This window comes from Pteronotus mesoamericanus, unplaced genomic scaffold (assembly GCF_021234165.1).
Source record: "Pteronotus mesoamericanus isolate MK-2021 breed Mesoamerican mustached bat unplaced genomic scaffold, CSHL_Meso_final contig_101, whole genome shotgun sequence".
Taxonomy (NCBI): Eukaryota; Metazoa; Chordata; class Mammalia; order Chiroptera; family Mormoopidae; genus Pteronotus; species Pteronotus mesoamericanus.
Genome location: NW_026555001.1, coordinates 8,572,889 through 8,600,562, shown reverse-complemented (window position 1 = coordinate 8,600,562; position 27,674 = coordinate 8,572,889). Strand labels below are relative to the sequence as shown.

The 27,674-nt window shown below is 41.5% G+C and overlaps 1 protein-coding gene across 1 annotated transcript in view; it reads left to right on the top strand.

Annotated features, from left to right (window-relative positions):
* Positions 1 to 27,674, top strand: part of VIT (vitrin) — a 98,104-nt gene that overhangs the window by 26,013 nt on the left and 44,417 nt on the right. The window contains exons 3-5 of the mRNA XM_054567836.1: positions 6,808 to 6,873; positions 18,403 to 18,559; positions 24,373 to 24,506. Of these exons, the coding sequence (XP_054423811.1) occupies positions 6,808 to 6,873; positions 18,403 to 18,559; positions 24,373 to 24,506 (357 nt within the window). The remainder of the gene's footprint in view (positions 1 to 6,807; positions 6,874 to 18,402; positions 18,560 to 24,372; positions 24,507 to 27,674) is intronic.

Here is a 27,674-nt window from a genome sequence, read left to right as displayed (position 1 = left end):
TCAATGAGCCAACACAGAAATAACATACTCAAAAGTAATGATGAATTAATTATACTATTTTTCCAGGCAAGGAGAAATGAAAGGAATAAAGTCTGAATTTAAATGAGGTGTATCTTTTTATTGGGTTGGCCAAAAAGTCCATATGGTTTTTTTCTGTAAAAGACATATTTTTCATTTTCACCAATAACTTTATTGATTTGGATATTTTGAGTCTGTTGGCTGTCTCCCATGTTGTATAACATTGATTATTCTCAGTTAATGTCTCAATTTGATCACTGTCAACTTCAACTTGTTTACCTCCCGTGGAACATCATCCAGAGAGAAATATCCAGCACGGAACTTTGCAAACCACTTTGAACACATTTGATCAGTCACAGCACCTTCTCCATATACTGCACAAATCTTTTTTGGCATTTCAGTTTCATTTTTACCTTTCTTGAAATAATAAAGCATAATATGCCAAAAATGTTGTGTATTTTCTTCCATTTCAATATTAAAATGGCTACACAAGAATTCATCAATTTTGATGTTTTTTTAAGTGCATGCTGATATAACATCTGTCACAATACAATCCAACAAAATTATTTTGAATGAAGTTAAAGACAACTAAGTGCTACTACAGCCATCTTACAGAAAAGACCAAAAGGACTTTTCGGCCAGCCCAATATATGAGTAGGCACGCAGGAGAGTCAGCTTAACCAACTGGCAGCTGCCTTAACAGCTGGCAGCGCAAAAACAAAAGTCACCTGTAGTTAGAGCACACTTCTAGGGAATGACAGCACTGGTGCTGGAGGGGCAGGGTGACCTTCCTAGGTCAATGCGTGGCATTCGCCACTGCCTTTGAGGAGTCCTCTTGCTACTACAGCAGCTTATGCACCAAAAGTCTTCCAAGAGTTCTGTAGTTCAGCAAAGTGCCTCCTTGCCCAGACTGAAATTCTGGAATAGTCCTCACAAACTTTCTGTATTTATAGCTTAAATGTCCTCTTGCCATAGTTGCTTATCCACATGTTCTCATGGATAAGCCCCAGCCCCTCAGCATTTGGGCTGCTAACTGCTTGTCAGCAGCAAGAGATGAGATGATGGCATCCTGACACAACTTACTTAATTCTCACATCAAAGCCATTTTACTACTCAAAACAACCTTCTTTTGGTCTTTGCCATAAACAAATGGTTTAAAATAACTTAAGTTATAGACAAGTAGATTTGAAATCATACCAAGTCAATATACAACCCCACCCAGTTTCATTGTGGGGTTTTTTCCCCACACCATACAATTCTCCAACACTAGCTGGGTGTCCTAGAATTCAGCTCAGTTCTAACACTGCCCACCTGGAAACAGAATCAGGTTGCAGGTTAAGGGCTCAGTCTCATTAGATTGGCATCTGCCTTCAGATGCAATCCTAAACCCAGGTTGTTACCAGTGCTTCCCACAACCCCTTTTTGGATTCAGTTAATTTGCTAGAGTGGGTCACAGAACTCAGCAAACCCTTTACTCATTAGATTACCAGTTTATTACAAATAACAGTAAAAGATACAAATCTACAGCCAAATGAAGAGATACTGGGTGAGGTCCCAGGGGAGCGTCAGGCCTCATGGACTTTAGGGCCTGGCTCCGTGGCACACAGAAACACTTCGGTTTCCTAACCTAGATGCTCTCAAACCCCGTCTTTTTCCTTTCTTTTCTTTTCTTTTTTATGAAGACTTCACTAGATAGGCATGATTGATTAACTCATTGACCATTGGTGACTGATTCAACCTCCAGCCCCTCTCCCCTCTCAGGAAATCAAGGGAAAGTTCCAACCCCTATTCATGCTTGTTTCCCCTGGCAACCAGCTCACTCATTTTTAGGGGATATCCAAAAGTCATCTCATTAACATAAACTCAGATGTGGTTGAAAGGGACTTGTTATGAATAACACAACACCCATTTCACCTTTATGACTTGGGAGCAATTTCAAGGACAGAAGACAAAAAAACAAATACTATTTTTAAAAAAGATGCTCCCATTGCTCTTATCACTCAGGAAACTCTGATGTTATTTGGAGCTGTGAGTCAGACTATGGCTAAAACTGGGGCCAGAAGATCAAAATACATATTCATTACGCAACACACAGTCACATAGAGTCATCCAATGATTCCCCCCAAAGCCCCCTAAATTAATTAATATAGACAAGAGCTAGCACATTAGTTTAGATATGTTTACATTTATGATACAGCAGAGTTTTATGCTGCCCGTTGTCATTGGAGCACCAAGTATAATCGACGATTGCACTTACGAGGAACAAGTGGAAGGAAGAGGTAAGTTGTGGCCAGAAAACTTGTCTTCTGCCCCCAAAGAACTGTACCTTTAGCCAATGTATACACCTTTCTTTTATAGAAAAGATCATCCCTTTTCTATAAAATAAAGGGATGATCTTCAAAGCTCCTCCGAGCTTTAATATTCTATTATTTGAAGCACAGTTTAGTGATTTATATGATTGTAGAGAATTGTGTCCTGTCTTTGCTATGAAGTTCTGGTTTATTTGATGTTAGATGTTTCATTGAGTACATAATCCTAAACTAAAACATGGGGGAAATTTGAACCTCTTAAAAATGATCTGTTTTTTAAATCAGATTTCAGGAAGGCATTGTGGACACTGTTAAAGAGAACCAGAGCTGGACAGTAGTTAAAGTGGTAAAATCAGATTTGAATCAGGAACTATTGCAATCAGGGAAAAGAGACCCCAGTATAGAATTGGGCTCAATTCTGAATACAACAATGAAAGCGGGGATTTGCAACCAAAGAGGTGGTTGCAGGGGTCAGTGGATGGAAATTCCTAAGAGGAGACATCAAAGGAAGGGGGATTCTTGTTGAAACAACTTGAGAGAATTCTTGCTAAAGGCAGACCAGGGTGATCAGGTATCACAGGGGAAGATTCTCTCTAAACAAGATTCTCGCTAAAACTGGGCAGTGCAGGTGCAACAAGGGTGGACACTGCAGTCCAAGGTCAAAGCATAGTTGAGAAGAGGGCTTAGAGGAGCCTGACTACAGTTAGGTCAACACGACCTCAGTTAGTATCTTTAGGGGCTAAAGGGATCTAACAAGAAGTTTATGGGCTAGAATGAGGCATTTCTTTAAAAGTTCCAGACATATAATACACATTCAGTAAGTACTCACTGATTTGATCATTATACGTTCTGGCACTTCATGTCTTTTCTTGAAAGCAAATGGATTCTGATTATGGCTCATTACTTACAGGAAAACTGGAACACAAGTTCCTATTAACTACATCAATGGTTTTAGAAAGCACTTTCTGTTATTGTAAGTCTATATGATTTCAATATGAACAATTTAAAACAACAGTTATGTTGGCTTTTTCTAATTGTAAAAGAAACATATCCTAAATAAAATATAAAATACATATGAGAAATATACTATAAAATGGGAAAATATAGAAATATAAAATAGAAATTAGAAATTACAATTTCATCCTTACTAGCATTTGTTATACTTGTTCCAGTTATTTCTCCTCATATATATTCTTATTTTGTCAGAATCATCCTTAAGGTTAGAGCTGAGCATGTCCCAGGTCATTTAATCTTCGACATTTCATTTGTTTAAATGCTTAGGATTCCCATATTGTCAGAACATTTCCAATATCTCATTATTTCTGATTGCTACTAGAATAATGCTGTAATGAACATCTTTTACATAAATCTTTGTCTACATCTCTGATTATAACTTAGGCTACATTCCTAGGGGTATATATTCTAGAAAAAAGAATATAAATGTCTTTAATGCCATTGATATATATTAACAAAGGTTTTCCAGAATGACTCTGCCTTTTCAGACTCTAGCAACAGTGACTAAAATGCCCTAACCCCAAACCCATGCCAGGATTAAGTCTAATCATGTGTTTAATCAGTATTTACTGCCGTGATACAAGGAAACATCCTATCACTTTGTTTTAGTTTGCATTTATAATCATTAATGAGACTGAGCATTGTTTCAAGCTAATTCATTTGTAGTTTTTCAATATATAAATTTAAATTGAGTTTGAAAACAATCACACCTCCACTATGATAACTGTACTGATGGCCACACTAGAGAGGAAGAGAGGGAGGTAGAGGGAAGTGTTTCACTGGAAAAATAATTTCAATATTTAGTTTGTTTTGAAATTTCTAGCACTACTAAGGAAAGGTAAGGACTTTTCATGCTATTCAAAACTGAAACATTTAATTGGTGAAAATTGGAAGGATCACTGCAGAGTTGCTAAGTCACGATAGCCTTGGAACTCTGGCGTCTAGACATCATTTCCGCAAGTCTTCTAGACACTAATGCCCTCAGCGTCCAGACGACTGCCTGCTCCTCCAGGAGGGACTGGCTTGCACACCTGTATTTGCTTTGTACTTTGAAGTGAGCATCAGCCATCTCAGCACTCTGATTGGCTTCCTAAGAAAAGGAACACAAGACGAATTTTTCTCTCACCCAAGTTCAACACACAATTCATCATTTTCCATGTACCAAGAGAAGCCTTGCTGATGAGGAATGAAGACTTGCTCCAGGGCACAAGCACATTTGCAGCCTTATTGACCAGGCCTCACCTTGAGGAGTAATTTCTGGGGAGCTTTAATTAACAAGTATCAAAGATGAGGGGATGTCTGTGTACCATTAAAAATCACGACTTTATTAACCACAGCTATAATGTAAAACTGAACCCAGCTACACATGTTTTCAGCCTGGAGGGTCTTGGGTGAGCAAATGTGAGTGATGGGTGGTCTTGCTGAAATATTTATAGTCCTAATGATACCGAGGCTTATAAACCACTTGCCACAGACACACAGGCCCAAGACAGGACTTGGTTTTCCACTAAAATGGATACCCAAATGTATTTCCATTTTACTTACTCCATCTGCTTACCTTGTGCCATTTTCTTTCTATATAATATTTATTTAGTACTTGTTTTTAAAAATAGTCAAGGATCCTAGTTATTTATTTTTGTCTATAAAAATGAAAATATGGTCTTTGCAATGTTAAATGACACAGAGGCCACTATAAAAATGAGACCTCCTAAACATTAACACACACACCCAAACCCCAGAAGTAAATAACACCTAAAAGAGTCTGCCTTCATTCCACTTGGCTAGACTTCGGGTTCTCACTGAGTCTGCTCTTACAGGACCTGGCATGTCAACTGCTCCGTCCTCAACTGATGCTAGTAGTCAAAACTGGGGGTGATTCAGAGGCTGCATCACTGGCACAGATCAGCTAGAGAATCATAAGATAAACAGAAAGTTTTCATAACAAACACTTGGTGACATTGCCACTTTTTACTTTAATGATAGTTTCTAATTCAAGAATTTCTAAGTCCATTTATGCCTAAATGGAGCCTCTGTGTTCTGTTAAAAAACAAACACATAAACTAAGAAGGAAAATGCCTATTTTGATTACTCTATTGCCTCTTGTTCATGCCCAGAGTCCCAGCCCTATCTAGAAAGTGGGTTTCTCAGAAAAGTGGCTAAAACAGAGGTACGTTAAGGCAGTACCACCTGTGGGTGGGTGAGGAGAAAGACTGTCTGGAGAGGAAAGAAGAAGAGAGACTTGACTGGACTAGCCCTTTGAAAAGAAAAACATTGCTTTCCTGTCTACCGGTGGAATTAGTATAGGTACAGACCAGTGAGTGTTTTGCCAATAAAAAAGTTTCACAATATAAATAAAAAATTTAAGCAGACATAGCTTTCAGAAAAGAAATCCTATTTAGAGATTTATTTTAAGGAAATGATCATTGATCAGCACAAAGATGGAGCTATTTATGTTAAATTGGAAACTGGCTAAATTACAATATATGCATATAATACACATATTTACAGGCAATTAAAATTATTCTAAGAGTAACATTTAATGACAAAAAAAGTCTGTGTATACCCTTAAGTAGAAGTAAGTTCTAAAACACTATAAACAGTATAAGCATGATTATTTGTTTAAAAGTACCAACAGAAGTACATATATACATATAGAAAAAAACTGAAAATTTGCCTTTGTGTTCATCTGTATTATTTTTGTACTGCTTTTTGTGTTTTTTTACATTTTTGTACAAGAAACAGATGCTATTTTGGTAATAAAAAATGTCATTGCTATCTTTTTAAAACATAAGGCTTAAATTGGTAATGTGACTTTAAACTAAAAACAATAGAGAGGTCCCTCTCTTCCTTTATTGTTACACTTCCCAAGGAGGAAGCTCTGCTATCTGCAGTCGGCGTTTTTGGGGTGCAGAACCCGGTGCTGCTGGATGGACCACCTGAGGACACTCAGGTCACCTTTAGTCACCTTTCTCCGGGTCTTCCCTTCCAGGACAGCTCTTCTCTGGGGCTTCTGACACATCCCCGCCACTTGCCCTTCCTTCTGTTGCATTCACATGCACATGCACACATGGCAGGCACATGAACATGCCAATTTCTAGCCATTTGGAAATTCAGTGTGACACAGAGGAAAGACCACAAGAAGGGCTTGGGTCTCCCCTGCCTCTATCTTTCATTCCTGGGACCACGCAACTCACGTTCCCTCCCTTGCAAAACGGAGATGGTAGGATTGGTGTGTTGAAATTTAAAGAGAGAAAAGTAAAGGATGGGCATCAAAACATATTTCTGAAAGAACATTCTCAACAGAGGCTAAGTATACAAAAAATACATATCTTATTTCCTAACCTTACTATAAAATTAGTTTCACCATAAGAAAACCTCAATATGTGATCAATGCAAATATCAGAGTCAGAAGAAAGTGTACATGTGAAATAATATTGATTAGTTATTTTGTATTTTCTTCATATAGTTTTGCTGGTGACTGGAATACATTCAAACAAAGAAGTGACAAAGAAGGCTAAAAGGCCTAAATTCAGTAAGTAAAACTGTAATTCCTCACTGACATAAGGCTTGTGTTTCCCATGGGGAGAGCTGTTACACTTGTTCTAGATAATTTGGAAGGTTGTTTTGGTTTTGTTTTTTTCCCCTTATCTCAATTACTCTGCACTCAGACTAAATAGTTATGATTCTTATTTATCACCTAGCCCATTCCAAAAAGCATTTGAGATAGGAGTCCTGAGTTTAGGGTGAAAGATATGTGGTTCCACTACACTAGGAAAACTCAAAATACACATACAAAGGGCAACACTATGTCTCTATGGCTAGGCTGTAGTGGGTAGTATTTCCTGCCATTGAAATGACATCTCAGTTCCCCATGCTAGAAAATTCAGCCTGGCTAATGCAAAAGTCCAGCAAACCTGCAACTTTCCAGCGCATCCTGAAGTCAGAAGGTAAATTTCCCAGAAATTCCCATGAGATTTCATATGAAATCCATGGAAAGAGAAAAAATAAATTTCATTCTGTGGTAGTATACCAGTTAAGATTAGATAACAGAAAATCCAAAACAACAGTTCTTTTGATTAAGACAGAAGTTTCTTTCTCCTTTAAACATAGCCAGTCTGGGCTTTTCGGGAAGCTTCACAGTTGTCAGGGACCTAGACTCCTTTGTTTTGTTATTCTGCTTTTCTCCATGTGGCTCCCAACTCACTGTCCACAATGGCTACCCCCAGCTCCATCAATCATGTTCACATTCAGTCAGTGGGAAGGGATGAAAAAGGACACTTGCTCACTCCCTTTAAGAAAAAGAGTTTTTCTCTCAGAGCAGCTGTGACCTCTTAAAGACAAGTCCAGGAAGTCAAATATACCACTTGTACTTAAATGCCATTGGCCATCATTAAGGAAGAATGGGAAATGTCTTGATTTCAAGCATCCACGTTACTAGGAAAGAAGGGAGAATGAGTATTGGAGAATAACTAGCAGGAGAGGACGTAGATGGGAAATTTCACATGCGAATGTTGTGAGCACACTGAGATATCTGGATTCCCATTTATGGGCTTGCTGGAGTCTTGCGTTAAGGTATATGCAGAAAGGACCATAAAAGAAAGGCTTTAGATATAATCAATGTTCTGTGCTCTCCACAACTGGAACGTCTTTACAGGCATGAAATCATTTAGGTGCCCTGATATTAGCAACATTAATAATTTGAAATAAAAGAAAGAGATTTGCTTCACACAGCATTCTTTATTTCTACTGCTACCTCAAACCCTCCATGTGGGATTTCTTGTTGAAGTGAGACCAAAAGGGCAGTCTCCCACAGCCTCCCAGCCTGAAATACTAAAAAGGAATCAGCTGTTTATTTATTCCTGTCAGGACTAAGAGCCAAGAGAATCGGTCCAAGGGCAGATGTGTGTTCAAAACAATGATTGGGTTAATATGGAGACAAATGCACACCCAAGTGTAAATTCCTTTGAGTTGTTTCCAGTATCTTCATTAGCTCATGTACAGAAATCACGAAAGGTTCCATGACTACCATGACAACAGTTTTCAGTGACTATGAACGTCTGCACTAAATGACCCAAGGGCAAACCTCTTTGAGAGATCGCAAATGGATTGAATTTCTGATATTCTAAACTCTACCCTTATTCTCCAAATCTCCCTAGAACATTTGAATCAATAAGTGCAGGAGGCCTTTTTCTCTAATTAGAAACTCTGGCACTATCATTAAACAAAGGAGGGAAAAAGATACAATGAAGGTAATAGGATATTCCCAAAGCACGATGATATCTGATTCTTTACCTCAGGAGTATTTCCCAATTATAGTGTATGGTTTGAGGCCAAAGTAATTTTCATTTTATCTACTCCATGTTGTGAATCTTACATGGGGGTAAGTGACTGATGGCAAGGGAGGCACATCATTCATTCCCTTGACAAGCATGTATTAGCTGCCAGCCATATGACAGGTACTGTATTTAGATGCCAGATACAACAATGCAGGCAGAGTCTTCGCCCTGGCAGAACTCAAAATCTAGGAAGGAAGAGAAACAAGTCCCCAGGCAATTATGATGTTTATGTAAGTGCTAGGACTCAGGAGCTGAAGTTACTCTGAGGATATGGAGACAAAGCTGTGTATCTGGGAAGGCTTCATAGAGAAATTGATACACATACACTGATATCTGAAGACCAAGTAGGAATTGGCCAGGCAATGAGGAGAAAAGAGCATTACAAGCAGAGAGAAAACAGCACACCCAGGTCCTGAAGAGTAGAAAGAACCTTTTAAAGTAGCTAAGTATGGATGAAAGGTAGAGTAGGAGGTCCCCGTGCTGAGATAAGAGACGGAGGGGTGGGCAGACGCCAGACCCTGTAGACCTTTGTTACCATGTCCAGGAATCTGGACTTCATCATGAAGGCAACGGGGAGCACCACAGTGCAGGTTCTTTTGGATGCAGAAATCCAAAGCCAATTTGCTTAAGCAATAAAGGGGATTTGGGCAGGATGTGCGGTAACGTGCAGAACCCAAGGCAGGGATGACAACTCGTACTCACTGGACCTGTCCTCCAGGTGAAAAGATCTCAGGACTCAGCACCTCTGCTCTTCTCTGTGTGTCTGTCTCACTGCCGTCCCCCGCACCCGCCTCTGCGCAGACCGTGTCTCTCAGTCCAAATCCCAAATTCCTGGTGGAGGATAATCTAATTGCATCAGCCTACGTTGGGACCGGGGTTCAGAGAAGAGTAAAGTGGATAGGGTTGTGTTAGGGAAATAAAACAATCCTGGCAATGACAACAAAAACACCCTTAGCACCAACATATAAAGACAGAAGAAAGAGAACACAATATATTAGTGAATAAGCGTTACAGATTTACACCCATGTACAGGTGGGATAAAAGTGTCTGCCAAGAACTTCATAAGAATTCTACCAAGAATTTACTGTACAAATTTATAGAGTAAAGTGGAAAACAGAACAATTATAGCTTTTCTTATCTCCTTGAGAGATAAATACACACTCCTCACAATTGTCTCTAGTGCACTTAGACAACTCTGACTCCTGCCGGTATTTATGGATCATTTTACTCTTATAGTTGACACCTCAAAATATATCTTACAAGGAGCTACTGAAGAGTTTTAAGCAGAAAAGCAAATCATAAAAGCAGGGCTTTAAACAAATGACTCTGGCTTCAATCAGTGGTTCTCAGAGGCCATTCCTGGACCAGCAGCATCAGCATGTCCTAGAACCTTCACCCGCCCACCCCAGACCCCTGAATCCAAAACTATAGGGTGAAGGGAGAGGGCAGCAATCTGTGTTTTAATAAGCTCTCTGAGTGATTCCAATGCCCAGTAAAATTTGAGAACCGGTGGACTAGAGAGAGCGCTAAGGTCAGGGCAGCTTAGAGAAAGGACTGTGAACATTAGCGTGGACAGGTTCTCCTCAGTGTCTGCTGACCTCTCTTCTAGCCAGCCTTCAATTTCACCAGGTGCTAAAAAAGTCAAATTCCATCATTACAGAGGCTTTCTCCTTCCCTGCCCCAGCCCCTGGGTGCCTTGTGCAATCTAGAATATTCAGGGAGGTCCCCTGAGAACATGAAAGCCTGGCTACTTTCTTAGAATACTAATGAGGGAAATACAATAAGAATAAACATAAATTAATGACTTAATAAATTAACCTGTTGTATAGTTCCTGGAAAAGTTTACCTCACTATGCAAAATGAGAGTTTTATCAAGTTTATTATTACAGATGACGTTTCAAGGTTCTCGTTTTCCTGATGTTTTGGAGCCATGGACCCGACCTTACCCAGAGGTATCGCAGTGGCAGACTCAGTCAGCACAAACGTACTTGAATGGTTCCTACTAGACGACCAAAATGTGGCTGCGTTTCTCTTCATTGTTGAAGGCCACAAACAACAATGGAAGGTTTTAGGTGTTCATAACACCCTACTCCTAAGGCAGTCACGATACCTTATAAATTTTAAGAATTAACTTCATTTATGTGTGGTTTACACGCTCAGAAAATGTCCTACTCCAAGTCAGGAGCCTCTCAACACATAATGTAATAAACCCCATCAAATGTTTCCACGTAAATTATGTCAACCAAGGACTCTAGAAAAACCCCTGCCTGGCCGTGGGTCTGTGCTAGAGACGGAAAAACTGTTAGGTTGTAAAATCTCCTCAATAGCTTTTCTACTTGTAAGGAAGTCTTAGAAGAGACTCGGAAGCACTGGTCTTAGTCCAAAGTGGGTTCGGATGAGATAGCATCACCCAGGTGAGAGCCTTAGCGATTGAACTCCAACACATCACTTGCTGTCCATCCTGCAAAGTCTCTGACTTCAGTGAGCATCCAGTCTCGTATTAGATACAATAAATGCATGCAAAGGAAAGCCTTCCTGGACCCAACTCCCACTGCCAACGCACGCGCGTGCGCGCGCGCGCACACACACACACACACACACACACACACACAAACTAGTTTAGATGTCTCCTATGTGTGTGCTATGCTTCCTCTACCATGTACTCACCACACATTACTGTAAGATCTTTTTTTATACAGTCCATCTGCCCAACCAAATCAAAAACACCATGAAGATATGCTTAGTGCTCAGTAGGTATTTGTTGGATGGGTAGACAAAGAACAACAATAAACCATTATAAACTACAATAGGATTCATACTGGTTCCACGAGAGAGCATCCAAGGAAGGACATGAAAAATAAGTAGTATTTTATACAGAGAGGTAGGTGAGAGGGCTCTCTAGGTGGACTAAGTCCAGATATCCTGGGAAGCAAGTGGAAGATGACCTTGGGAAATAGTGAGTGGAGTGGTTTTGTTCGGGGAGTCTTGGGAGATGCAGCTGGAAGATGGGTTCGGACCAGGTAACGCCAGTCTGAGAAGCTTTGTTCTCCATACTTTAGAGGGTGGGGACTCTGAGAGTCTTCTGAGCAGAAAATCTAGATAATGAAGATAACAATCAGCAACATAAACAAAGCTACATTCTGAAATATTTTCATTACATTGAAGTCTGTTGAAACAGTCTTAACCTGGGGTGAAATGTACAATGTTAATTCACATAGTTCTCTCCAATGAGTTCATCTTAATACCTTGTAAGACATGGGAAGACTTTTACAATCAACCTTGAAAGAGGATGATTCCCAGAGGTACTGCCTCAGGCATGTAGAAGTCATTGTTCTGGGACTTAGTGATTTCATGCATTGGATACTGATGAAGAGATATACAGCTCAGTGGTGGTAGAATTTTGGTATAACGTGCATATGGCTTCTTGAGCAAGTTCACATGCTGCTAGCTGTAGCAACTTGTAAGCAATCCCAAGTGCTGGCCTGCTTCTTAGACAACTGGTGCCAACACCATTGTGTTCTCCATACAGATTGGTGTGTGTGCCCCATCTCAGACCATGGAAACAGAATAGGATTAATTTTCTTGCTCTCTTCTGGTGTGTGGGTGAGAAGGGAGGTGAACCCTCTCAGTGCTGAAGATTTTTAGTTAAGTAAATTCTACCATAGCAATTCTCAGAAATAACATGAAAACAATGTAAGGAAAATTACACTAGAAGAGTTGTCTTGCAGGTATTTGGTATAAATGCACAAATAGACACATACATGAACACGAACACACTCATACACACAACCTATTTATAAGACATATCCTTCGTTCACCTTTGGGTGACTGAGTTCAGAAAAGCCCTTTGGCATCAAACTAGGGAAGCAGCAATTTAACTCCTTCTCTCCAGTTTTGGAAGAGGCAGCCAGATAGAGCTGGCAAAACTTGGAGTTTAGAGTCAAAGGATCTGAGTTAAGATTCTGCATCTGCCACTTAATTGGTACCTGAGTTTTAGCAAGTCAGCTTACCTCTCTGGAAAATGAAGACAGTATGCCTCTCAGGATTCCCTAATGGTCAAGTGAAAAACGTGTATTACAGTACTTTGTAAAGGCTTGTTGGCTCAGGCGAGAATGAGATAAAGGGTTAGAATCAGACATACTGGGGTTCAAACCCAGCCCTACCTACCATCGACCAAAACTACACCTTCATCATCTGGTGTCATCTCAATCTTAGCTTGGCCACCATAGCTTCTCACATGTCAGATTATGTCTGTGAAAATACCAATTCTATAACCTTTTGAAAAGTCCAGAGTTCTCCCTGTGATTGCTAGAGAATCTGAAACATATTCCTCAATTTTATCTACCAAGACTCTCCTGTGTTCCCATGGCCTTCCTGTCCTGCTTTGCCCTGTGACTCAGCTGCTTTACCAACTCCTCCAAGAAACTTCCCTTCGTTGAACATTTTATCATATCTCGGAGGCTTTACTACAGATTTTCAAGGAACAGAAGGAGTCACCTCATGGAACACAAGATTTTCCACCAGCACCTCATCTCATTCCACCCTCACCCTCTCTTCTTTACCATTTCATGCCCAACCCTCTCTCTCCCTTATAACAGGCCCATGTAGGTCCTTGGGAGCTCAGTCTCTATCCCAAGTAAGCCTGTCAAGAAATTCCTACTGAAAAGAGTATTGTGCAGTCTTGAAAAGCTCTAGCAAAAAAACTGTTGACATTTTGGTCACAGTGGGATTACTAATTTGTCCAGTCCCCATGTGATTTGATCCAGGCTGACCTCCCAGACCTTATCCTGGACCTCTTTCTCTCACCCACTGTGCTCCTGGTACACTGGCCTCATTTATGTTCGCTAACCACCAAGCCCATTCCCACATCTGAGTTTTTGCCCTGGCTCTTCCTTCTGCTTGGACGGTCTTTTCTCCAGGCCTTTCTTGGCTGGTATCTTTTCATCACTCAAGTAACAGTATGAGGAGATTAAGTAGAAAGGAATTCAGGGATCAAATCCTTTAAGGTCTTATAGACCATCTTAAGGAGCTTGGACATTATCCTGAGGATATTAGAAAGTCAATGAGGGGTTTTAAGCAGGAGAATGATGGAATCTGATTACATTGTTAAAAGCGTGACACTGGTTGTTCAATGGAGAAAGGACTGGGGCAGAGGGTGTGCAACATGGAAGGAAGAAGACAAGACAGGAGGCTACTGTGTTAATACTTGAGACTGGGAATGTTGGTGACTTGGACCAAGGTGAAAAGGAGAGAAATAGCAGATCTGGAAATAAGACCAACAGGGCTTCCTAATGGATTGGTTTTATTCACTTATTCAATCATTCAGCAGACAGTCTGTTGAGCAGCAGACAAAAATCCCTGCCCTCATGGAGTATAGTTTCTAGTAAATGAGTGAAGAGATAAGTAGAACTTGGACATTGAAAAAGTACTAGCATTTAAACACACGAAAGGAAAAAGGGTCCCAGGAGTGAGAAATGATACAAGCCAAGTCTGAAAGATAACATTTGTTTGAAAACTACCAGTGACACTAGTGGCAAGTTCCATGGAGGGGACTGAGAAAAGGCCTTAAGGATTCTGGAATTCTTCCTCAAGGCAGCAATAAAGCTAATGATGGTTTTTGAGCAGAGATTCAAATTTCATTGAATCAAAAGTGATCACTGACTGCATAAGAAAAATGGAGAAGTCACTGCAAAGGAAGAGTTAATATGATCTGGTTGCTGGGTGTTAGGATCAAGGAAGCATTCATCTTCCAATTTTATTTAATAGTCACTTTTCTTTTTTTAAGCTAACTTTTGCATAATTCTCTTAAAATAAGATTTTACTCTAGTTGAATGCCACAACCGAACAAAACCATCTAATGTCAAAACTGTTTATTCATAAGTGCCTTTATGTTATAATTCCCCTTCACTAATGTGCAGTAGGCAAACTTACAATAGCCTTCTCAAATTGATTAGGGAATTTGTTTTCCAGGAGCAATGTGGCTTACCTGGGATCATTGAAAAGATGAATGGCAAAATAAAAAGTAGAATATACAATTGTATTCAGCTTGCGACATCACTGGCTGATTGCACATGACATCACCCAATAATCACTCAGTTACTAGGCCAGGCAGGAAACCTAATGCAGAACAGAAACATTCGCAGCTCTGCCTCTAAAATCCCAATATTGCATGAAAATAGTGGCTCAGATAGTACCAGTTTTTCCCAGGAACCCTCTGAGATCAATATGGCAGACACATCACCTCAATGAGTAGCATCGGAAGGATATCCTACAGTTCTAGCCATCTGGGAGGGAATCCTTGGCAAATTCAGACGTGCTCCACTGTGAGCTCTGTCCCGAAAGTAACTGTGACCATGAGAAGTCAAGGTACCTTAAGGAATCACATGAGGGAGAAGCAGAACAGGTGGCCAAGGAACAGGTCTCGGTGCTAAGGCTCTGGTGAAGCAGTTCTGGGATCCCCCTGGGTCTCTGTGACTTTAGCTCAGGGTTCCCTCCCTGCCACCAGCAACTGTCCGCTCATGGAGAAATGGGAAGGTTCCTCTTCTTGCTTTCTCCAAATGTCCCTGCGAGTAACCCTTTTTATGGCTTCTGAGTAAGTTCTCACCTGGGATTGATCGTGCGGACGCAGGATTCCCCCCAGCGCCCGACTCTCTGTTTTGTCATTTGCCAAATGCCTTCCTGGGAATGACACTTCTCGAGCCGCCTTAATTTTGACTTGTCCTCTGAAGGAGGCTAATTTCTTCACCTTTAAGATAAAGCCCAGAGAACGGAGAAGGGAGATAAGAAAATGAGCCTAAGCAACAAAGGAGAAAGAGAGAGAAAAGGAAAACCTAACCTCTAAGATGGAAGAGCAGAAAAATTCAGAGGAAATGCAAAAATAAGTCATTTTATTTGGGCCTCAAATGGATAAATGGAAGATTCTTGGAAGGTCACAGGACAACAGACAATTTCACCAATACCTGTGAGGAGACTATAAAGAAAGAAGCTGTGGCTTCCATACACTCAAAGATGAGCTGCCCAGAAGATGCACATGGCTGCTTTTTCCCAGCTGGATTTAGACATTATAATTTCCAGTGATTTTGGCAATAACTCTGAAATTTGTAATTAGCTCAGTCTCTCCAGCTTGATTTTCTGTATAAATTTAACATGTATTTGACCTTTAGCTACACTTTGCCATTGCACCTTGTTTTTGCAAAGTGCATGAGCCTATGAGCTTGGTTTCAGTTTTTTTCCCCTGTGGGATGAACTGATCTGCCAGTTGTGCTAATCCAGTTGGGTACAAATGAAGCCGACTTATTTAAGATACTTCTCAGGCCTATGTGCAAACAAAACAAAACAATTAAAAACAACAGGTTCTCCTTAAAGCAAGAGGTTGGAGAATTGATTAGCAGGAAGCCAAATATTCCCATGTGACATTTTTCCCCTTAGCTCTTCAAACCAACTATTTCATAGAAAATCCCACTGCATGTGCTGTGTGCACACTGAAGTCTTTCCATAAGTTTAATTGTTATATAAAACTCATACACTAAGCTTCTAGATACAGCCATTTACTCAACTTTAGAAGATTTGGGTTGGTCTTCCAGGAGGTCCAAAATATTAGGGAGCCAAAGTTACAACCCAGTTGAACCCCAGTTCAAGGAGCTTGTCACCTCCTATTTCAAATAAATAAGAGCCAAGAAGGAATACTTTGCTTTTCTTTCCATCCAAGGGAGTGGATGCATTTGAGAGTGGGGAAGTGATCTACAGGAAGGAGGGGAACTGAACACATTCAGTTACACCCAGCGATCAAACAACTAACTCATTTTAAGGAGAGACTACACTGGAATCTTCAGCCTCCAAAATGCCTTTTTAAAACAAAATACTCTAACTCAAAATAGTAAATGCAGCCTTGAGTATCAGGATATAAAAGATAAAAAGAAAATAACTTTGGAGAGGAGGCAACCTGTGGTGGGAAGAATGAAACCACAAAACTGTTTTAAGCACAGTGCTCTGCTTCTTAGTGTAAACCACAGATTGTTTTAGCCTGTGATCAAACTCAGCCCCTGGGCTCCCAGGAGAAGGACTTCCATGCTGGCCCAGCCCTGACTGGCAAAGATTGTCTGGGAGGGGTGTTTAAGAAAAGAGTAGGAGTTCTAACTTCATTCTCTCCAGTCTGAATGAAATGCAACTCTGTTCCATTTGGGTTTGTAAGAGTTAAAAAAATGAGTGCGCATTCTGGATACAGCTGGAAGCCATTAACAACTCTAGACCATCTCAGTGACCCAGTTAGAGGGTGGGTGGCCTGGCAGAGATCCTGAATCCATGCACATGTACGTAATCACAGACTCCCAGCCCTGGGCGGGGCTTCATTTCTACCTCCCACCCCATGTGGAAATCCCCTCTCCAACTGTTCGGTCTCTGCGTGCATACCTCCAGCCCATTCACCGCTGGCGGGCCAGCCCATTCCTACAAGGGCAAACTCTGTCACTAGAAAATTTCTTCTTAGCCCAGCTTGCCTCCGCAGGAAGTCTACCCTTTAGTTCTAAGTCTGCCTCTGGTGTCCCAGCACACAGCAGTCCTGCTTGTGAAGACAACTGTCACTTGCCTTCAAATTCTCCCCTTTTTAGGGCCAAAATGCCCGTTTCTGCCAGCCATTCCTCACATCTGGTAGTTTCCAGACCCCTCCTGCGCCCGCTTACTCTTTGAACTGTGCTCATGTGTCAGAGCCCCTTCTGAAGAATAGGGCTCCAAACGGAACACACTCCCTGCTCGAAGGGCATCAGTACAGTGTCATCTAGGAGTTTCTGCAGGAATTTTTTTTTCAGAGAAGATGCGGCTGCTCTTCCTTGTAGGCCCTGCCATTAGAGCGTCTACCCACCATACCCCTGGCCAAGCTTTCAGCTCCAGAAGACTTACCTAACATACTGGACAGTACTAGCCTGGCAGTTATAGTCACAAAGCCAGAAAGGAGGGAAAAAGAATGAATGAGCATCCTCTGGGTGCTCAGCAGGGAGTCCCCAGGTTTCCACCACACTGAGGCTGATGAGAAAAGATCACTCCCATCTGGACCATGGGTCTAGGACCCACCCTCTAGGACCTAGACAAAAGATCACTTTCACTTCCTATCTCCCCTGTCCAAAAACCTCCCATTTCATCCCACATCCCACATGGAACACAAGCTCTAAGGCCTCCTTCACCTGGCCTGGCCCTACCAATTGCAGCCCCAACCAGGCTCCAGCACAGAGCCTCTGCTGCAGCAGGCCACCCTTGTCCCAGCCTGTCCTCACCCCTAGGCCCAAGCTCCCTTGCTTGCCTTTCGTGGAATACCTTTCCTTCCCCTGTAAGGTCGTCTGAGAGTCTTCTCTTCCCTTAGGCTAGCTCCAGAGCATCTGAAAAACCAGAGCTCTCCAGCTATTGCCTCCAGATGATACTTCTGGTCACTGGAAGTGAATCTTTTCCCAAAGTTCTCTTCAATTAATTGATTGTCCAGAATAATACACGAATGAGCCTTTTGTTTTTGCTCTTTGCAGTTAAATGCAATGGATGGTCTTTGTCACTCATTTGGTCTGAGGGATACCTTAATTAATTATATCTTTGTTTTCGTTATAAGGAGGGTATCTAAGATCAGCCCAGGCTCTGGCTTTTATAGATTAATTAAATGAACAGTTATGACCTAACAGAATCACCTCATACTTATGTAAGCTGATACCATAAGGTGTAATTTTGACCTCATTTTATATTCTCAGCTGTGCCACAGATCAACTGTGATGTCAAAGCTGGAAAGATAATCAATCCTGAGTTTGTTGTGAAATGTCCGGCAGGATGCCAAGACCCCAAATACCACGTTTATGGCACAGGCGTCTATGCTTCCTACTCCAGTGTGTGTGCTGCTGCGGTTCACAGGTGGGCAGTTCTGAGCTACTTAACAACCAGCAATACGGGGGTGGGCAGGGAGCCAGAGCAGGGTGGCCTGACTTAGCACACAAAAACATACAAATGTAACTGTGCATCCTGCATTTCATCTGGCCTCCCTATCCCATGGGATTCTGCAGGAGCCGTGAGTGGTCCCGGACCCCCTTTCCCAGTGCTCTACCGGTCGGAGGACTGACTTCTCTTTGCATCTTAGTGAAGCCAGGAGGAAGATTCTTTCATGTTCACGACAAGAAAACAAAAGTTCTTGATGATGTAAAGGATTTTTTTTTTTCTACCTGTATGTGCTGAGTGAGGAAATACTAGAGATGAGACTAAGGAAGGCCCAGAAGTTTGGAGAAGAAATCTCACAGCCATGGTGATGGCCTGAGATAAATGGAACAGGAAAAGTGACAAGGGGCGGAACGGTGGTACTGCTTGGTCAGCTGCTGGTTTGAGACCCAGTCAGGAGGACAGGAGGCAGGGCATGCTTGAGACTAAGTCACTGCTTAGGTGGGAAGAGGCAAAAGTAGCTGTCACGGAATCCTCATACTTCTTTTTCTTAGGCTTGGACTCAAAACACAGGAAAAGTCTATTTACTTAATATCTTTGATAATAAGGTTGATGTGTATGTGTCGAGCACCTCACCTGTGATATCTTATTTAAACCTCACAATTCCCCTATGCGGTATCTACTATTATCTACACCTTAAGGATGAAGAGACGTTGAATAGCTTTTATAAAGCCACACTATCAAAACTGAGTATCAGAAAGGGGACTCGAACCCAAGGCCAGTGCCTGTGCTACTAACCACCACCCAGCACTGCTTTGAGATGTAGCTCCCAAGTCGGGGCTTGGATACTAGACACTAGATAAAGTTTCTGAATTATTTAGTCTTCTGGTATCTTTTTCCTTTTCCTTATTTCTATACCAGTCAGTTGATTGTTCAGTTGTATCTCTGCCAGACATGGGGGAGAAGATGTAAAATTCATTCCTTTTCAAGGTAACTAACCAGTAGCTTCTCTGAAATTGGAGATGCAGTAAGAAAAAAAATCTACATATAAAATAAGAATTAAGAATTCCTAGTAGGTTTTGTCAGCCATACTCCTCTTTTCCCCACAACTGCAGAGGGATGATGAGCTAACTGATTTTTTAACGTGGGCATGACTATGAAGGCTCTAGCAAGGATAAGTAGCGGAATATTAAAGAAAAACAACACAAAATGCTGTTTCTTAACTCCAGACTATGGAATAAAAATATTTTGCATTCACTCTGAAGTCAGCTTCATGCAAAAAGGAAAGAGGTATATAAATCTACACACACATGCATGTGCATGAATACACATGTGCACACTCATTCATGCCTACACACATGTGCTCATGCCGCTCCATCATATCAGTGCTCTCCAGCCTGTGATTTGAGATGGCTGGTGTGGGCTTCCTCTGGCACTGGCTGGCATGTTTGCTATGCAGGACAGAGCCACATGAGTTAATCTGACCTCAGCAAAGGTATCATCATTATGGCAGTTATCCCTTACACTGTGATTCTCTTTTTAGCATCATCTCAACCCTATGAGGCCGATGTTAGCATCCCCATATGTTAGAAGAGAAACTGAGGCATAGGGAAGTTAATTAAATTGCTAGTTAGTTGCACATTCAGGATTAGAACTCACATCCACCACTTCCAGCCCAGATCCTGAGTGATACCTTTCCATAAGAATAGGACATCCCAGAACTGCTTAAGGTACAAAGTAAGGACCTGAGGGGGGGGAGCGGGGTTGGACTTCGGGGCAAGAAGAGCTGGAAAAGGGTTTAAGACGGATGGACCCATCTCTAGAGAGAAAATAAGAAGGGCATTGAGATGAACCAGAACTCAGGAACCCCAGCATTGGGGTTAGAGTCTAGGAATTTGCTGGGAAGAACGCAGATGAGGGTAGAGAAGCAGAAAACAGTTTGAGTGTTTCAAAAACCAAGATTGGCTCCTTGAGCAACTGAGTGCCTCTGTAGCTTCAGGACCAGTGTCTAATATAGTGAGAAACTCTATTTGAAAAGAAGTAGCCCTGTCCATGGGGCAGATGAATAAACGTCTTCAGGAAGAAGAAATAGGTATTTTTGGCTACAACAGGAGTCTGTTTACAGAAGGCAGGATTTAAGAAAGACAACGTAAGCAGGAAATACATAAGGGATACCTGCCATTGTCCTGCCAGAGTTCTCCCACAATCGGACAGAGAAACTAGAGAGCACATACTCTGGTTTAGAAATTTAGATTTAATATTCAGCTTAAAGGATTTAATATTCATACAATACAAGGTCTGTCCAGAGGTATCCAGCCATGTACTATGAAAAATAGAGACATTTGTTGAAGATAAAAGATACAAGAAATATTGTACATAGGAAAATGGCACCTCAGTCCCTTTCAAAGCAGGCACCTTGGGGCCTCACACAGTTCTCCCAGTTGCCATCAGCTGCCCCATCACACTTCCCCCACCATATTTTCCTGAATCTCATCAACAGCTTGAAATCTCTTCCCTTTCAAACGTGATTTTAGTTTTGGGAAAAGCCAGAAGTTGCAGGGCACCAAATTGGGCTGTAAGGGGGCTGAGTCACCTGAGAGATTTGATGTTTCACAGAAAAACTGCAGGAGATGTGATGCGTGAATGGACACACTGTTGTGATGAAGCTGCCAATCACCAGTTACCCATGGCTGCGGCCTTCTGAATCATCCCAATAGTTTCCAGGGAGGAATGCTCAAACTTAAGACAAAATCTGATGCAGACTCATTACTCTACTTGCTCAGTCATTTTGAATACGATGGCCACACAGTACACATGCTCACTTGACAGTATCTATTGCCCCCACTGACTAGTACAGTAAAGTCATCATTGTTCACACATGCGCATTCCAGTCCACTCTCCTTGGCTGCCAGGTTACACTGATGTCACACAAACCATTCTCATTATATTAACAATGGCTGGACCTTTTCTGGACAGATCTCATATATCAAAATCAGACATCTTATGACTAATTCCCTTGTTACTTTCACGCCAAGGGGATAATGAACGTGTCTGAGGCATCATCTTTTGGCTCAGTCTTGTCCTGAACTAAGCTCTTTATTTAAAGTGAGACCAGTGCTGGGGAGAGGGGAGATTTCTCTGAGACAGGGCAGTACATAGGCCAGCTCCATGCAAAGCACTCTTCACACTGATTTCAGACCAGATGACCGCCATGAAAATGGAAGCATTCAAAACCTGGCCTAGTGGTGGGCAGTCTCCTTCCTCTAAGCCACAAAACTGACCCTCAGCTTATCCCGGCCCCCTGGCACCAGGGTCCTGGAGGAGGCAAACCTCAAGGCCACGATCAGAATCATACAGGACATCTCAGGAACGCAAAGAAGTGGAACTGACTTTGCTCTTTTAGAGGGTAGACATGAAGTACTCTCATCTAAGTAAGGATACAAATGAAGTCCTATTTACATAAATTCTCCAAATTACCATGGCTCTGTCCCCATCTGCTTCATAAGTAAAACCACCATGTCTTTCAGGCTCTCTCCCTCCTCTAATACCTTCTATATGGTCAAGGTTCTTCTGGTGCATTCTCCTCCTTGGACTGCTGGTGCCTCCTGTAGTTCACAGACCACTGAGCTCCCCAGGAAATGCCCTTCTCTAAGGGAATGTCTGGGAACATCTGCATTCTCCAGCTAAGTCCACAAGATGAGTCTTTGCTCTCTTCTACAACAGCTGGAACATCTCATGGGAAAAAAATAGGTCTACATCCTCACCTTTCCGAAAGTCTAGGTTTTCAGTCTTACGTAACTTTCTCAAGGGATAGCAGCAGCCAAGCCCAGCTTGAGAACCCCCTGGGCTCTCCACATGCCTTTCAAACAGCCGCCAACTTTCCTCGCTCAGAGTGTCAGCTCCAGGGAGTGCGCTGGCTTAAGCAAGAGCAAGTGTGTGCACATGCACGGATGCGGGCACATGCATGCACTTCCTCAACACAAGGGAATATAAGTCCAAGGGCAGAATAGTTTCTCTTGGGGAAAATAAAAAGCTAAAAGTTATTTTTATTTTCCCCATTAATTATAAGTAAAGGGACCGTGGGGCAATTCTTTTTAATAATGAGAATTTTCTGTCTATGCCAGTGGTATGCTGGTAAACATGGCTGATTTACCAATTTTTGTGGTATAAATACTCCCGTCATGTCTGATTCCAAGCTATCGGTGTAAATGAACAGCTCCCCCAATCCTGAAAGCTTAATAGGTGGCTTTGGGAAGCAGAGCTCACACACCACTGACAAGCCTTCTAATACAGAAGCAATCAAACACGGTCCTTTCGTCAGAAAGCTTCCAATCTAGTTGGGAGACAAAATTAACTCAATTAGTGTTTAGGAAATAGCACAAGACCAAATAAAATCAGAGCCTAAATGGTGAGACAGAATTTTCAGGTGTTGTTAGGAAGGGGCCTGGCAAAGTTGTGTCTGAATCACTGTGGAGAAGGAGGTGTTAGGGACCCAGTGAGGCAGAAGTGGGAACCAGATTCTCCAGAGCAAGCAGAGCAGCTTGAACAGGGAGACAGGTGAGTGAGAATCTTGTGGTCTGTCAGGGCAGCTGAGACTGGCCTGAAAGCAGCTGGGGGAAGGCAGGTAACAATTCTGAGAGCTCCCGAGAGAAAAGAAGAGATCGCAAAGATGTAAGGAGTTAGTGTCGGGAGGTACCTGTGCTTTCAAACCCTGAGAAGCAGCAGTGACGAAACGGGACAGACGCACGGCTCCAGAGCAGTTAGACCTGGGTTTAAATCCCCACCATGCAATTCACTAGGTACAAAATCTGGAGTCGCTCAACCTGTCTCGGCCTGTTTCTATGAACTGGGAATAACCGCATTCATTTCATTCCACAGCTCATAGGTTTGCTGAAGGGACACAGGGAGATACCATGTGGGATTGATTTTAAAGCAATTCTGTGCTTTAAATGTCAAGTATTATTATCGCTTTCTTTTCTTCTGGGCCATGGGAAGTTGAGCATTGAAAGTTGTTGATTCACCATAAAGTGGAAGAGCAGGAAATGGCAACTCTTATTCCTGGAGGGAAGGAGTGGTATTGATAAAAACAAATCGGAGTACTTTTTTTTTTTAGCTCCCCTGTGCCATAAATTACAGATAACCAAAAAAGCTATTTTAACCTCTGGGGCAAAGAAACGACAGTGTGAAAGTGATATTCAGGAACCAGAATGGAGTCTCTGCCTCCCATAGGAGGGAAGAGGTAGATATGTTAGTTACGTCCCATCAGGGTCTAAAACCTTCAAAATCCTAGAAGTTAAATAAACAATTCCAGTCTTTGGGGACTCTTTATAATGAGTTTTTATGTAGCTCCTTTCCTGGCCCAAGAGAAAAGGAATAATTTGCTTTTAAAAACGTCACCCCACACACACCCTGGGAAACCGCAGGAGTTATTCTGTGCTGTCACAAAACCAAATTGGAAATTGTCAGAAAAGAAGTTTTACTTAAAAGAATAGTGGAAATGGGGAAACCAAGGAAAAGAAATTTGAGGCGTGGTGGCAAAGAGAAGTTCCTGGCTGACCGAAAATCAGGTCCGGTGATAAGAAAAAGAAGGACGTCCGAGCTGGGGGTGAGATGCGGGGCCACGTGAAGGAGGCCCGGTTCTTGGGGGTGGGCTGCAGGTCGAGGTAAACCTCTTCTTAACCTCACTCCTTTCCTTTCTCTAAATAAAGACGGAGGCTGGTTTGATAGTCTATTGATCGCATCAAATAATATTTTTTTCTGATCCTCCTTCAAAAAATTATTTTTTCTCTTCACAGCGGTGTGCTCGATAACTCGGGAGGGAAAATACTTGTGCGGAAAGTAGCTGGACAGTCTGGCTACAAAGGGAGCTATTCCCGTGGCGTGCAGTCCTTATCCCTGCCACGCTGGAGAGAGTCCTTCATCGTCGCAGGTATGGCCACGCCCCGGGGAGGCGCTGCTGCGCACAGGTGCTCGGGCTAAGTGATCTCACGGGACAAAATGTGCTTTTTTTCAAGGTGCTGTTAGTTTTAATTGATGGCCCACCGCATTTCATGGAAATCTGGAGCGTTAGTTCTTCTGATAATTAGGATCGTGAAACAATGAATTATAATTACAGTGATAAATCACTGCAAGTTCTGGAAGTTTTAAAAGGCTCCAATTACTCATGTTAAACACAACAGCAGCTATCTGTAAGCCCAATCAAACTTTTTAATTAAGTGAGTTATATTTAATAACTCAGGTTTTTAACTACTCCTTTTCTTAGGCCAAATGAGTCTCATATCTAGAACCTTATTACTTGAAATTCCTGGTAAACAGATAGGAACACGGGCTCTTAGAGAACTGAGCAACAGTTTCATTTGAGATTTTTATTTAATAATTGTTTTGCTAGTCAATCAATTTTTACTATCTAGCTCCACTGGATCTTCATGGATAATCATTTTCACTTTTTCCCCCCTTTTCCAAAGAGGTAATGTCGGTGAGCTAGTAATGACTAGTGCGATTTCACAGTGAGAAGGTAACCAAGTATGTTAGTGTTATTATGAACCCCCTTTTTATATTTGTGAATTTCCCCAACCTAACCTTTTATTTTGAAAATGTTTTAATTTACAGAAAAATTCAAAAAATAATACAGTGAACACCAATATTCCCTTCACCTAGTTTCACCAGTTGTTAATGTGTTGCTACATTTGCTTTATCTACATATCTTCCTATTATCTACTTCCTTTGTGTCTGAACCGTGTAAAAATTAGCTGCAGGCATCATGATACTTTATCTTCAGCACACATCTTGTAAGAACAAGAACATTTTCTTAAATAACCACAATGCCAACACCACACCTGAAAAATTAACATTGATACAATATTATCTGATGAAGAGTTCTTATTCAATGGTATCCAATTATATTAGAATAGTCTTCAGAATAATTTCTTCTCTTTTTTGGATCCACAGTCGAATCAAAGATCACCCATTTCATTTAGTTGTCATGGCTACTTAGTGTCCTTTAATCTAGAACTATCTCATCACATCCTCTTCTTGGTTATGAACAACAAAGACATTTTTGATGGTCCTCTAGTAGTATGTCCCATAATCTGGACCACAAACATGTCCAGTTGTTTCCTCATTACTGGATTCAGGTTAAATATTTTGGCAAGGATGCTACGACACAGGTAGCATCACAGCATGTCTATTATGTCATATCACAATGACCATATCAGGAGGCACATAATGTCAACATGTCCTATTATTGGTGAGGCTAAATTTGATTATTTGAACATTTTACCTTATCTCTCCATGGTGAAGATACCTTGTAATTAATTAGCAGTCTTTGGGGTGATACCTCAAAACAGCATGAATAGCTTGTTTCCCAACAAATCACCCAGTAGTTTTGACATCTAATTGATGATCCTTGCTGTAGCAAGAATTACATTAGTAATTGCAAAATTATAGTTGTTCTAATTCTGTCACTTATTCCTCATTCATTAGCTAGTATTGTTATATAAAGAAGAAACTTTCCCGCCCCCCTGTACACTTAGGGTTCAAATTAGATTGGTTTCCAAGTCAGAGGGTGGGAAGTCATCAACCATAGTACTATGAGGTTTGCCTTGGAACAAAGAATTCAGAATAGGGGTGTTATGAAAATGCTAATGCCTAGAATACAAATTTGTTGAGCATAGAGAGAAATATAATCTCCACAATCGTGTTTACCAAGTAGCTCCTGACTAAATAAGAGTATTTTGATCTAAAGCACTCAGCCTTCAATCCAAGAATCCCAACAGAGGTCTAAAAGAAAAATTAATTCCATGAGACTACCAATCTGTTGGGATTATTCCCTATAAATATCAACTTCCATGCTGCCTCATTCCATGTACGGACATTTAACTAGAAACCTTTTTGCCAATGATAATAAACATTTATGCTTCTGCAGTGGCGAGGAGTATCTTTTGAATGAACAAGGTAGGAGAGCACCCTGCAGCCGCAGAAGGGTGTCAGCCACTGGTGGCCAAGCACCACCCCCGCCACCCCCCTGCCCCCACTGCTCAGAGGCTGAAGTTTCACAGAATCTTGTCAGAACCCCCCTGAGATGGCTCTCGTGCCTCCAAGACCTTTCTCTGGGCTTTTATTTCTAATTGTCACAGGTTGCTGCACTCCTTTACTTAATTTGCCCTTTACTTAATTTACTTAATTGGTCTGGGAGGGGGGCTGGAGAGGGGAACGTGCATCTTTGCTTAGCAAAATCTTTCGAATAGGGATGGAAGAGGTCAGAGAGGGACCTCCTAAAACTGCCCATTTGTTTTTTGATACACATTTCAGAAAATGGAGCTCATGCTTCTTTTCCTTCTGAGTAGAAATAGAAAGAACCATAGGATTTTAGAACAGGAAATAGAGACAATGTCTCCGCTGCACTCTGTTGGTAAAGCCAGGCCACAGCCAAGGGCCTCCTTGGGTCTGAAAGCACCTCCATTGTTTTCTGTTTGGATCCGGCCCGGACAAGGGCAGGGGACCTGGAGATGCCAGGCTCTGCTCCCAGATGATGCTAATGACAGGAAGTAACTTCAATAAGCCCAAACATTTTGCCTCACCCCCACTTTGAGTGACATTTATTGGTCACTCAATAATAAAAATAACAATTTTTTTTGCATTTCTGTGGTGATACGGAGCTCCAAAACCTTTAACTTTGTTTCCATTAGATCCTACAACTCTGTGTAATGAGTTGGTCCATGTCACTGTGCATATTTTCGGAAGGAGAAAAGCAAGAGTCTCAGAGATTGAGTCAGTTAACCAACAGAAAAATAGAAAGAGAAATGTATACATATTTTAATTTTTTAAATATTTTTTCTGTGACAGTTTACATTCAGTATTATTTTGTATTAGTTTCAAGTAGAACCTATATTTTCTTATTCCCAATCCCAAACCCTTCCTGAGGTTTTCCCATTATTTTGTCTGCTTCGTGATCCTATAATCTGTTGTGACAAAATCATGTACCAGATTCTGTTCTACCCACTGGGCTCTCCATTTAGCACTCCTGACCACCTTCTCCCTAGCCCCACCCTATAAAAATATCCCCTTGCACTGAGAGTTAAAGTGTTTTCATTATTAG